Below are 14076 nucleotides of genomic sequence, written 5' to 3'. Positions count from 1 at the left end.
AGAAAAAAGCCTACAACACCAAGTGAAATGCAAACAAATCATGGCCTCAAATTTCAGCAAGATGGTGAAGACACAAATTTTCAAAAGGCAATAAAGTACTAAAAACGACGCTACATGTTAGACAAAGCAAGTTTGTGAAGAGATTTTTTCCAAACTAGGCTGTCTCCTATACAATCAAGAAAGCACATTCATCCGGCTATTATGTACTTTGGAACCTTGAAACCAATGAAGAGGATGAAACCATTAATGGCCAGTGGGTAAAGATGTATTATGAATGGCAATGTACTTCGTATTTTATTGTCAATGAAATATTTATCTCCTCGTTTTGAGTATGCGCAACAACTTATGTACTTTTAAATATTGTTGTAATTTTACTGTCATCTTCGCAAACTTAAATTTACTGTATAATTCTTGTAACTGTTTGTCTTCCATCGCAAGGTTACAAATGCATAACATAGCACATTGATTTTTCACTATTCATTACTTTCTACAAATCGCAGTTAATTGATCAACACCAGAGAAGAAAAATAGTCCAAAAGAATGAGAGCACTGATTTAAAAAGTGTGAAAGTAAGGTAAATATAAGCTACAAAGAGAGAAGAAGAAGAGATCGACTGTAATAGGGTTTAGGAGAAGAGCAGTTCGAACATCTCTCCCTTCCCTAATCTTTTCATTAAAAATAATTACAAATATTATATAATTGCAAGTAGGCCCTTAATTGGGCGATTAACTTAATTAAACAAGAAACATAAGGGCCCATTAACAAAAAGAATAGAAACATATAGAAATAAGAACAACCTATGGGCCATTCAGCCCATCCTTTCTAGTCTCTACACTCCCCCTCAAGCTGAGCATAGATGTCAATCATGCCCAGCTTGCCAGTGTTATGTTGTAGCTTGGCTTCCGAAGTTGACCACCTATCATCAATGTTGCCTGCCCAATCATCATCTGTATAAGCCTCCAGTTTCATATGACCATGCTTAGTCAGTGTTTTAAAAGCGCAAGGCGCAAGGCGAGGTGCGCGCCTTTTTGAAGTAAGGCGCAAAAATACAAAAAAAAAGCTAAAAAATAAAAAATGTCAAAAAATTCAAAAAAATGCCAAAAAAACAAAAAAATATTAAACATAATATTAATAAAAATATAAACTTAAAATTTAAAATAAATGTTTTAGAAACACCTATTATCTAAAATTAAAATACATAAACATAAGATGTAAAGCATATTCAAAAGAGAATTTAAAAATAAAATCAAACATATAAAACATTTTCAAGCATGTAAAACCTCTAATCTCTTTTTCCACTCAATTGCATTACTTCAAGTAGCTAATGTAATGTAAAACATATTACATTCCTGTTTCTACGAGCCACCTTTGTGCCACGCCCCTCGAGGCAAGCCCAAACAAGTCCATGTTAGGTGTTAAATTCTTAATTCTCACAAAAAAATAATGAATTTATAATTTAAGTTGTTTTTTAAGAAAATATTTTATCTGGATGCCACATGGTTGATTAGGTAGGTTGCAGTGAAAACAACATCCCCCCTAGAATCTTGTAGGAACATGTGAGGCAAATAAAATGCTTCTTGCAACTTCAATTATGTGACCGTTCTTCCTCTCAGCTACTCCATTTTGTTTTGGAATACGAACACAAGAACTCTAGTGAATGACCCCAAAATCGATGAGATAAGAGGTCAGGTTTTTCTCAAAGTATTCTTTGCATTATCGGATTTGAATATTTTGATTCTTGTATCAAACTGTGTAAGAACAAATTCACGAAACTGTAGATGGTTATATTGTTTAAATTTAAAGAAAGAAAATGGCAAAATGCATTGGAACTATGCAATTAAGTTGGTAATATCCAAACATTAAAGAAAAAATTGCAAGAGCCAGGCCTTTGTGTGTGTTTATGTAGAGTCAAGCATCTTGCTTTCCATTATTTAAATGAAAAAGTGATGGCATGTCTTATGCTGACTATTGTCTTTTAAAAATATTTCTAAGAGTAGTGGATTCTTCTTGTTAATTATAAATCCAATCAGCATATATGATTCATTTCTTTATTCTTTCATGGAATTCTTTGGATCTTTTGGTGTTTATAATTCTCTTGCTTTGTTTTCAGGTTCAGACTGGGTCACAATCACAGGGTGGTCTACCCCACATCCCTCCTGCACTTAAGAACTTCTCAATGTCTCAAAAGGAGAAAACAATTGATGAGCTTGTGCGAGACCAGTGGCTTTGCTCTACCCCAGATGGTATTATCGGGCTTGGTATAAGATCCTTCCTTGATCTTAGGTTCTGGTTCCGCAATAATGACATTCCTTCATGTGACATTTGCAATGAGGCTGGAGTAAAGGTCTGCTCTCTTTTCTCTCATTCTCTGTATGTGCTTGTTTCCAAACTAATTATAGTGGCTAAGAAGAACCTTTGTCAACTTGGTCAAGTTGGAGATTTAACTTAAATGGTTCCAACAAAAGGGGCTTCATAGAATTTAGGACTGTTTAAGAACTAATAAAACAAAGGAAATAGATCCAAGCTCTATTATTTAAGGAGAATGGGAAAAATAAATATAATGATAAAAATGTTTGAAAAAATGGTCAACCTTGAAGTTATCCTAGAGAAGAGTTGTTTGGATTGAATATGTTGAAGATGAATTGTTTTCTTTCATAGCAATTGTAGGATGTTTTATTATCTCTTGACCAATGAAATACCTAGGTTTGCCTCTTGGAGCCAACCCAAGTGCTTGTAAACCCTATTATTTGAGAGATTCACCAAAAAACTTGCACCATAGAAAATGAACTACATCTGTTCAGGAGGTGGGATAACACTAAATAGATCTGCCCTAGTTAATCTCTGTCTATAGGCTCTACTATACCTCTATTTTTAAGATCCCTAGGAATTTTGTGAAGAGATAGGAGAAGATTATGAGACGATGAGAGATTTTCTATGGGAATCAAGAGAGACAAAAATAATTCATCTTTGAGGTTGACTAGAGTGTGTGTAGGGTGATGGATGAAGTCTAGGCATTGGAAATTTGACCATTAAGAATTTGGTTCTTCTTACTAAGGTTGTGTTTGGTACCATTGCCATTTCAGGCTGAAACGTTTTGAGTAGTGTGGGTGGTGCAAGTTTCGATGGCTAGAAGAGAAACCAGTTTGGTTAAAGTAGTCGATCAAGACTACAGTCAGTCTTGGATTCCAAAGGATTTCAGATTGAGAAAAGTAGAAGGAAAGAGGGAGAAGAAGAAGAAGAAAGCAGAAGTACACAAGGGTTTTGAAAAGGAGGGACAAATCGAATGAATCTGCTGCCGCCACTCTCTCAATATTTATATGTTATGTTCACTAATTGTAGGAAAGGGCAGAATTGCCCTTAATGCTTACATGGCAAATAAAACAATAATAAACTGAAATAACAAGCTGCCTAAAATAACTACCAACTAACACTAACATAACTAACAAAGATTACATGTGCTGTCATACGAACATAGTGGGGACCACAGCCGTGGGGCCCACATCAGTGTTCTCTACACTCCCCCTCAAGTTGGAAATAGATATTTGTCATTCCCAACTTGCATAGGTCTGCCTCTAACTTCTTCCTTGGAACAACTTTGGTGAGAAGATCTGCGAGTTGCATGTTGGAGGTGATATACGGGAGACACACTTCTTGTGATGAGACCCTTTCTCTGACAAAATGTCGATCAACTTCGATATGTTTAGTTCTATCATGTTGCACCGGATTGTGAGCTATATTAATAGCCGCTTGATTATCGCAATACAACATCAAGGGCTTCTCATAATCAATACCCAACTCTTCAAGTAGTGATTTCAGCCACTCCATTAGCCATTGATCTGTATTCAGCTTCGGCACTAGAGCGAGAAACAACACTTTGTTTCTTACTCCTCTAAGAGACAAGGTTACCTCCTACAAGGGCACAATATCCAGAGGTAGACCTCCTGTCATCAGCACTCCCAGTCCAATCAGCATCTGTATAGACCTCTACTTTCATGTGATTATTATTCTTGAACAATATACCTCTACCTGGACATCTCTTCAAGTATGCTAATATTCTCTCAACTGCAAGAAGATGAGTAGTTCTAGGGGAATGCATGTACTGGTTGACAACACTGACTGCATAACTGATGGCTGGCCGTGTGAGACAGAGATATAGGAGCTTTCCAACCAACTGTTGGAACATAGCTTTGTCTTCAAGAGGCTCTCCACCCTCTGCACTGATCTTGTGATTCTGTTCAATGGGTGTATCTGCAGGCTTGACACCTAACTTTCCAGTTTCCACCAACAGATCTAGAACATACTTCCTTTGAGAAATAAAAATCCCCTGTTTAGATCTAGCAACCTCAATACCCAAAAAATATTGTAGTGCACCAAGATCTTTCACCTCAAACTCTTGATGAAGGAGCTGTTTGAGGGACTCAATCTCACTATTATTATTCCCTATCACTACAATATCATCCACATATACAGCAAGCAAGGTCAAGGAAGAGTTCACTCTTTTAACGAACAATGTATGATCTGACTGGGCCTGTACATATCCGAATTTTCCAAGGGCTAGTCTGAATCAATCAAACCAAGCTCTAGGGGACTGCTTTAGTCCATACAATGCCTTATTCAGTCGGCAAACCTTCTTACCTGTCTCTGCATCATAAAATCCAGGGGGCAACTGCATGTAGACTTTTTCCTGTAAGTCTCCATTCAGAAAGGCATTTTTAACGTCCATCTGGAACAAGGGCCAAGAGTAACTTGCTGCAAGGGCTAATAGAACTCAAATAGTGGTCATCTTGGCTATTGGGGCAAAAGTCTCCAAGTAGTCTATACCATAAGTCTAAGTAAATCCTTTTGCAACCAACCGGGCTTTGTACCTTTCAATGGAGCCATCAACATTATGTTTCACAGTAAATACCCATCTACATCCAACCGGTTTCTTTCCTTTGGGTAGGTCAACTAGCTCCCAAGTATTATTTTTCAAAAGGGCATCTATTTCAACTTTCATTGCATCTTTCCACTCAGGAACTGACAAAGCTTCTTGCACTGTTTTGGGGATAGGAATATCAGCAATGGAAGTAAGAAAGGACTTGTAAGAAGGAGACAGACGATCATAGGATAGAAACTGGGAAATGCAGTGAACTGTGGATGTGGTGCAATGCCGTTTCCCTTTACGGACCACAATAGGGAGGTCAAGGTCATCCGAAGGAAGGGGACTGTAGTACCTGGATCTGATAAGGGGACTGTAGTACCTGGATCTGGATCTGCAGAAGGAACTGGGGCTGGCCTGGACGGCTGATGACCGAAATCAACCTGCCTCCATTGCCTGTGATAGACTTTCAACTCCTGATCCCTCTGACAACCCTCACCATTACAGTCCTCATCACTCAATGGAATGGGTAAAGGAACCTCAGATGAGTTAACCCCACTCTCACTGTGCTCCCCCTGAGGAAAAAGACCCAAATTCTCTCTACTCTCCCCCTGAGGAGAAGCCCTAGGATAATAGGGTACCTCCTCAAAGAAGGTGACATCCATCGAACAAATCTCCTCCCCGAAACAGGATCATAGCATGAATAACCCTTTTGAGATTGTGCATAACCGAGAAAAATGCATTTGGAGGCCTTAGGGTCAAATTTGGAATGATGAGGTCCAAGAATCTGAACAAAGCAGGTGCAACCAAAGGTTTTAAGAGGAACAATAAACAACTCCTCGTCTGGATATAGAAGGGTAAACGGAGGCTTCATGTCAAGAACCCATGAGGGAACCCGATTAATGAGATACACTGCCGTGAGGATAGCATTACCCCAGAAACAGATAAGCACATTGGAGGTAAACATAATGCTTTTAGCTACCTCCAAAATGTGCCTATTCTTCCTCTCGGCAACCCCATTCTGCTGTGGTGTATGAGGACAAGTGCTCTGGTGAATAACCCCATGATCGAGTAGATAAGAGGCCAGTGGCTTGGCAAATTATTCTTTTGCATTATCAGATCTGAGGATTTTGATTTTGACCCCAAATTGGGTTAAAATCATCTGATGAAAGTTTTGGGTCAGAGCGGGAACCTCATCTCGAGACGCATAAGGTAGACCCAAGAAAAATGGGTATAGTCATCAACAAACAATAGAAAATATCTGTACCCCCCCATAGAAGGGATGTGATACGGGCCCCAAACATCGGTGTGCACAATATCAAAAAAATTACTACTTTTATTACTCAAGGAATAAGATGTTCTACAATGTTTGGCAAGCTCACAACTCTCACATCTCAAATTTGACATCTCAACAGACTCAAATAAAGTAGGAAACAGACTCTTCAAAGACCGAAAAGATAAATGACCTAACTGATTATGCCAGATTCACAGACTCACAGATTGAGAGACAAAAGAACTTCTTATCCACAGGTTCTTTCCAATGAGAACTCTCTCCAAGTAGATAGATCCCATTCGTTTCACGGCCAGTCCCAATCACCTTCCTTGTCTCCACGTCCTGAAAAACACATCGGTCAGGGAAAAAGGTTACTGAACAGTTATGATGGTTTGTAATACTACTGACTGAAAGCAAATTAGTATCAAGTTTATGAATATGCAAGACTGAGGATAAGGAGATAGTATCAGATAACTTGATGTCACCCTTGCCAGAAATGGGAACAAGGGAGCCATAAGCAATGGATACTTTATCCCTACCAGAAGATAAGTGATAAGTATTGAACAGTGATGGCAAGCTAGTCATATGGTCAGATGCACCTGAGTCTATTACCCAACAATGTTCAGTGTTACCTGGAGCTGAAGCATGGTAAGCTGAGGCCCGAGTACCTGAATGAGCAAATGCTGATGTGGCAGGGGCTAATGGTGACTGAGATGACTGAGCTGAATTCCCAACCTCCTTTTCCAACTATATTAGGGCAGCCCGAACAACAGCTAAGTTATCTAGGGGCGTGCCTTTTGTGCCCGATGAGGATGCAAAATCGGTATTCACAGCCATATGAGCATTACCCCTTTTATTCCTTAGTTTTGCTGGGACTAAATGAGGGTGCAACTTCCAACATGTATCTTTCGTATGCTGGGGTTTCTTACAATGTTCACATACTAGATCCCGCTTATCTTCCTTCTTCATGTCCCTTTCTGTATCACCCCCAGACTTAGGTTTAACTGCTGCTAGGGCTGGGGGGAAGGGCTGATGCTGCATCATAACCTTTCTTCTAGTCTCTTCACTATGCACCAGGGAGTAGGCTTGAGATAAGGTCACACTGTCTCTTGTCAGTATCTGCTGTCTCACAATGTCATAATCAGAATTCAGGTCAGCCAGAAATTCGAACACCCTATTGGTCTCGACTTGCTTTCTATGGGTCTGTGCATCTTTTGGACTTTTCCACTCAAGAGTCTCCAGATGGTCAATTTCATGCCACAGAGATTTCAAGGTAGAGAAATAAACAGAAACTGGTTTCTCTCCTTGTTTGAGGTTATTTACCTCACACTTCAGTTCATAGGCTCTAGCAACATTAAGGGGTTGGGAGTAGGTCTCTTTCATGACATCCCATATCTCCTTGGCTGTCTTTGTCCACAAGTAATTTCGGCTGATATGTGGCTGCATAGAGTTGCACAGCCATGTCATAACCAAGTAGTTGTCTTGAACCCACTTGGTATACATTGGGTCCTCCTTTGAAGGTTCTTTCACATCTCCCAATAGGTAGCTAAGTTTTCCCCTTCCCCCAATAGCCATCATGGCCGATTGGGCCCATTCCAAGTAATTGGATCCGTCAAATCTCACAGTTGTAATCTGAAACGCAGTCTCAGACATATTACCAGAACTGCTGTTCCCAAAAACACCTTCCCCCTGATTTTTGAACTCCATTCTTGGTTAAGAATCAGTAATTAAGAACTATTAGGGCTACTGCAATAGAAAACAACACTTAAATAACTGATCACAGCCAGAAATCTGTATGAAATCAGTTCAGATCTGATCTGAAACCAATCGACAGTCAGAATATAATCAGTCCGATAACAGTTCTCACCCCCAAAACAGGCTCGGAAGTAGAAACAGGTCTAGAAACCACTTAGAAAACAACCTGTAATGCTGAAGCAGAATTAGGGTTTTAATCGTAGGGTTAGGAAAACCTTTGTGAGAACATAAACAGTGCTCAGCCGCACCTTCCAAAGGATTCACAGTCAAGTCTGGCTGTAGGGTTAATGACAAACCCTAAAAAAAAATGATCGCCTCTGAGAAAATAAAGGAGAGTTCGGCTGTTCCTCCCAGATAGGTCCAACCTATCTTGACTGACAACAATCTCAAGGGAAAAATAAAAACTTACCCAGAAAACTCTGATCGCTACCTTCAGTCGTGGCCTGAACCCTAACCTTCTCTGATTCTTCCTGATTACCAAAACACTCTCCAAGCCTCTACACGCCTTCGGACAACTGCTAAACCTTTCTAGTAACTCCAAGAATCTGCCAACGAACAGTCCTTTGTAAGCTTCCAGCCCTAGACAGTTCTCATGTGGTCGGCTGGACTAGACACACATGAGAAACCCTAGATAGGCTCTGATACCAAGTAGTCGATCAAGACTACAGTCAGTCTTGGATTCCAAAGGATTTCAGATTGAGAAAAGTAGAAGGAAAGAGGGAGAAGAAGAAGAAAGCAGAAGTACACAAGGGTTTTGAAAAGGAGGGACAGATCGAATGAATCTGCCGTCGCCACTCTCTCAATATTTATATGTTATTGTTCACTAATTGTAGGAAAGGGCAGAATTGCCCTTAATGCTTACATGGCAAATAAAACAATAATAAACTGAAATAACAAGCTGCCTAAAATAACTACCAACTAACACTGACATAACTAACAAAAATTACATGTGCTGTCATACGAACACAATGGGGACCACAGCCGTGGGGCCAACATCAGTGTTCTCTATAGTTAACACTTGGTGTTTATAGTCCAAATCAGTGTTTTAAAAGCGAGCAGCGCATAAAAAGCGTAAAACTCCAAATGAGCTTGAGGCGCACAAATTTTTTCAAAAAATACAAAAAAAAAGCAAAGAAAAAATATATAAAAAAATTAAAAAATTCAGAAAAATACAAAAGCAATATATCTATCTTTGTCAAAAAAGATAAAAGTCATAAGGCTTTTATTAGGCTTATTAGATAATTTAGATTATTAGTGCAATTGGTTAGAGGCTTAGTTCTTGCATTTAAGAGTTAAGAATCTTAAGATATGAGTATGACAACACAATCTAAATTTCTAATTTCTATTCTAAAATCTAAGTTCTAAACAATTAAATAATTAAAAGAACATAGTATCGAATTCAAATTATCAATGATTCAAATGATCATATTATTCAAATATAAAAGATGTTTGTCATAGTCAGATCGAAAAGTCAGAGAGAAGAGAACATAACAGATTGGTGGGTGTGACACCCTGTATTAGTCGACACCCTAAAAGATATATTTATATTAAAAAGATAGAAGGACAAATCTGAAAGGATGAGAGATCCATCATATGGATGGCCGAACCCTACAGGAAGGTAGGGCGAAATTTCAAAAATTTTCTCTCTCCCGTCTGGGAATCACATTCCCTGTTTTAGAAAATTGCTTTTCAAGGATCAATCTTGAACCAAGAACCGAACCAGATCAGAACAAATTCAGTAGGAGGGGGATATACCTGATACGAAGATGCAGTATCTCCCAGCGAAGGTGTTCACGCCCAAAGAAAGACTCCAAAGACTGCTCCCGCTGAAGATGACACAGCGAATGGTGGAGCAAAATCAGCAGGGTCCGTCCAACGAACCGAATTCTTTAGCAAGAATTCGATGGAGGCAGTGAGCACGACTTCTGATCAACCTTTCTCCAAACACTGATATCAAGACTCTTCTTGATCGCTCCTACAATGGAGATCGAACCGGCAGTATGGCGGCAACTGGAGGAGAATGCAGGGAGAAGATGGCGCTGTCACACTGGTGCTGTCTTCTCTCTGTGTAAATTGAGATATGATCTCTGAGATTTTGGATGCTTGGGATGAACTGAATGGTTCGCCCCCTCTCCTTTTATAGCCTTAAAGAGAGCTCCTAATCTCATTAGGAGTTTCCTAATCCAAATCTGTATTTGGATAAGGAGTTCTCTTTAAGAGATAAGGATAAGTCCTTATCTTATCTACAGATTAGATCAGCTCTCTCCTAATCTTATCAGGAGGTTTCCAGATTCAAATCCTTATTTGAATCTAGACTCTGAGTGGATAGGGATAAGACCCTATCCTATCTGCTGATTTAATCCCAGATCCGCCCCCTTATTTAACTAATCAAATTAGGCCAGTTCGAAATGGGCTTTAGGCCCAATAAGTCTAAGTGCTCAGAATGCTTCCAAACTATTGCCCAGTTGGGCTTCTTTGTATGGCGTGGGACCCAAACATTGATCTACACATCAGCCACATGGGTTCAGCCTAGCCTCTGTTACAAGGCCTAGCCGAATTCACCGAAAAGACAGTGAACCCCCTGAAGCCTATCACATGGACTCCTAATGGGCCCAACACTTACACTAAGTGGTCCCTGGGCCAACCTACCTTATAAAAACCCAGGGACTGTAGGCAGATGCAAGATTAGCCCATCAGGTATTACCCTCAATGGTCTTACACTTAACCTCTCAGCCCATAATGATCAAACATTGCCCGACAAGAGAGGACTTCTCCCTCGGTTGCAAGGAACAGTGTTGCACTCTCTACTTACATGGATCTCGAGAATTAGAACCTTTTGCAAACGTTTAGAAACCGTAAGTTTTGGTTTGGTTTCCATCAACTGCCGACAGTTTTGGTTTCCATCAGAGAGAGTGCATCCCTGATCATTACCTTTGTCTGACAAAGGGGCTGATCCTGTCACTATGATCACCCACTCAGATGAATTCTCGGACTGTCCCAACATACCCAGGTTTTGACCCCCGCTAAGGATCTCATTGATTGGCATATAAAAGACAGCCCAATCCGATACCTAGTGTAGTATCATAATCGAGTTTAGGGGTTAGGTGTAACATTCCAGTTTTGCCCACTTATCACCAAGGTCCAAGGCAACACTGGAATTCTGGTCCAGTTCAAGGCTTCAAGTTAATCCTACACTACATGTACCTCGGGTCTCACTTTGGCGGCTGAGACAGGCCACCCCAACCAACTTGGCGGCACATCAGTGTCAGCCTTATCAGGATAGATCTCCCCAGATCGACCCACTGGATGTGAACATTCTAAACTAACACGAGTCTCATTGTGTCCAGTTTAAGGGTATTACATAGAAACACACCACTATAACATGAATCAAATATGTACTTTATTCATTTACAATAAATGTCATAATGTACATCAATCCGATTGGAGCTAAGGGCATACACTATCTAACAAAATCTTCCCTTAGTGTACAAAAGGAGTGTACAAAGGATAGTTATACAACAAATAAAAGTAAAAGTACAAAGATAGCCCTGCGACTAGATCTTCTCACAGTCTCTACACTCCCCCTCAAACTGATGCCTAGGAATAAGCATCAGTTTGTCCATGAGAAATAGATGCCAAGCCCAAGTCATTGCTTTAGTCAACAAGTCTGCTAGTTGGAGCCCGAAGGAGACATGAGGAAGAGATATGGTACCCTCAAGAAGGAGATCGCAGATGAAGTAGCAATCAACTTCTATGTGTTTGGTGCGCTCATGGAAGACGGGGTTGGAAGTAATTTTAATTGCACTAACATTGTTTGCATAGAGAGGAACAAATGATGGTGGTTCATGAAGTATTTCAAATAGACGAGCCCGAAGCCATATGATCTTACTACACACGGAAGACATAGCCTTGTATTCAGCTTCAATAAAAGATTTGGACACAGTAGCTTGTTTCTTGCACTTCCACGAGATAAGAGAGTTGCTTAAGAATACACACCAGCCAGTAGTAGACCGTCGGGTGTTAGGGCATCCAGCCCAATCAGCATTTGCATAAGCTATAAGGCTAATAGAGGATGAGGAAGAGAAGAATATCCCATGTGACAGGGTGCCTCGCGCGTATCTAATGATCCGAGAATTGCATATAAATGAGGTTGTCTTGGGAAAGACACAAACTTGCTCACTATCTGAACTACATAAGATATATCTAGCCGAGTCATGGTGAGATATATCAAACTACCCACTAATTGACGATAAAGGGTAGGATCTTCAAGGGAATTATTGAGCCTCACAAGGGAGTTGGGTGCAAAAGTGTATTGGTCCAGGAGGTTAACAATTGCTTTAGCTGACAACCTAGCAGAACAAGGGGTGAATCAGGAGTTTTTGTTTTGCACAGTGTTGTAAGATTTTTGTTATTTAGGGGTCACCTTTTACTTTGGAAGGTGATAGTTGTTTCTTATGGTTTTATCTAATGAAAGTTACCGTTTTCTATAAAAAAAGGGTAGGATCTTCAAGGAGAGAACCATCATCTTTGCTGAGTTTCAAGTTCAGTTCTAGTGGGGTATCCACAATTTTAGAGTTACTAAGATTTGCTAGTTTGACGAGATCGGCCACATACTTTTGTTGGTTAACAAAGTAGCCCCTAGAGTTTTTGCTCACTTCAAGTCCCAAGAAGTATGTCAAAGGCCCCAAGTCCTTCATCTTAAAGGACTCACTGAGTAATTGTTGTAGCTTAGCAATTCCTTCTGTATCATCTCTTGTAATGAGAATGTGATCGACATAGAGTAATATCATTACTCCCTGCTTCCGCCTTAAGATGAATAAAGAATAATCAGAAGAACTCTGAATAAAGCTAGCATCAGTGATGGCGGATCTAACTTCTCAAACCAGGCCTAGGAGCTTGCTTCAGGCCATAAAGTGACTTCTTCAGACGACAAACAAACTGCGGGTCTATACAGTATCCAAGAGTCTTCGTATAGATTGTCTCTTTCAATTCCCCACGGAGAAAAGCATTCTTGACATCCATATGATGGATTGTCCACTGTTTGGCTGCAGATACAACCATCAGAAGTCGTACAGTGGTCATCTTAGCTACAGGAGCAAAAGTTTCCTCATAATCTATCCCATATTTCTATTTGTAGCCTTGTGCAACCAGCCTACATTTGTACCTGTCTAGGCTTCCATCAAATTTTAGTTTTATAGAGTAGACCCATCTACTTCCTATGAGAGATGCTTTAAGTGGAGCTTTGATCAAGTCCTAAGTGTCATTCTCAAGAAGGGTTCGAATCTCAGAATCCATGGCATCTTTCCAGTGTGGTTCTGCTATAGCCTGCTGGTAAGGTTTGGGAATGTCTGTGGTAAATAAAACTGCGGAAAAAGAGCTATGGTCTGGTGAAAAACCATAACGGTTGGGTGGTTGAGGATTTCTAGAGGAGTGGCGTAGAGTGGGAACAATAAGTTTAGGTACACTTACTAAGGCAGTTGGAGTGACCAGATTAGCATAGGATAGAAGGTTTTTCGGTTGAATAAAGCCTTGTATGGACTAAAATAGTCTCTCAGAGCTTGGTTTGATAGATTTAGACAAACCCTTGAAAAATTCGGCTATGTATAGGCCCAATCAGACCATACATTGTTCATTAAGAGAGTGGACTCTTCCTTGACCTTGTTTGCTGTATATGTGGATGATATTGTAGTGACAGAGAATGATAACAGTGAGATTGAGTCTCTTAAACAATTCCATCAATTGTTTGAGGTGAAAGATCTGGGAGAGCTACGATACTTCTTGGGTATTGAGGTAGCTAGATTTAAACATGGGATTTTTGTTTCTCAAAGAAAGTATGTTCTAGATCTGTTGGAAGAAACTAGAAAGTTGGGTGTTAAGCTTGCATACACACCTATTGAATAGAATCACAAGATCAATGCAGAGGGTGGAGAGCCACTTGAAGATAAAGCTATGTTCCAACGGTTAGTTGGAAAACTCCTCTTTGTCTCACACGACCGGACATCAGTTATGCAGTTAGTGTTGTTAGTCAGTATATGTAGTCTCCTAGAACTACTCACCTACTTGCAGTTGAGAGGATATTAGCATATTTGAAGAGGTGCCCTGGTAGAGGTATACTATTCAAGAATAATGATCACATGAAGATAGAGGTTTACAAAGATGCTGATTGGGCTGGGAGTGTTGATGATAGAAG

General features: G+C 40.0%; 1 protein-coding gene across 3 annotated transcripts in view; it reads left to right on the top strand.

Moving 5' to 3' along the window:
- Positions 1 to 14076, top strand: part of EMB1379 (embryo defective 1379) — a 63609-nt gene that overhangs the window by 8759 nt on the left and 40774 nt on the right. For all 3 annotated transcript variants that reach the window (XM_010248670.3, XM_010248671.3, XM_088904077.1), the window contains one exon: positions 2111 to 2344. In XM_010248670.3, coding sequence (XP_010246972.2) covers positions 2111 to 2344 — 234 coding nt within the window. The remainder of the gene's footprint in view (positions 1 to 2110; positions 2345 to 14076) is intronic.

The sequence above is a fragment of the Nelumbo nucifera genome, chromosome 4 (assembly GCF_055504915.1).
Source record: "Nelumbo nucifera cultivar China Antique chromosome 4, China Antique-T2T, whole genome shotgun sequence".
NCBI lineage: Eukaryota > Viridiplantae > Streptophyta > Magnoliopsida > Proteales > Nelumbonaceae > Nelumbo > Nelumbo nucifera.
This window is presented reverse-complemented; position numbering and strand designations above follow the sequence as displayed.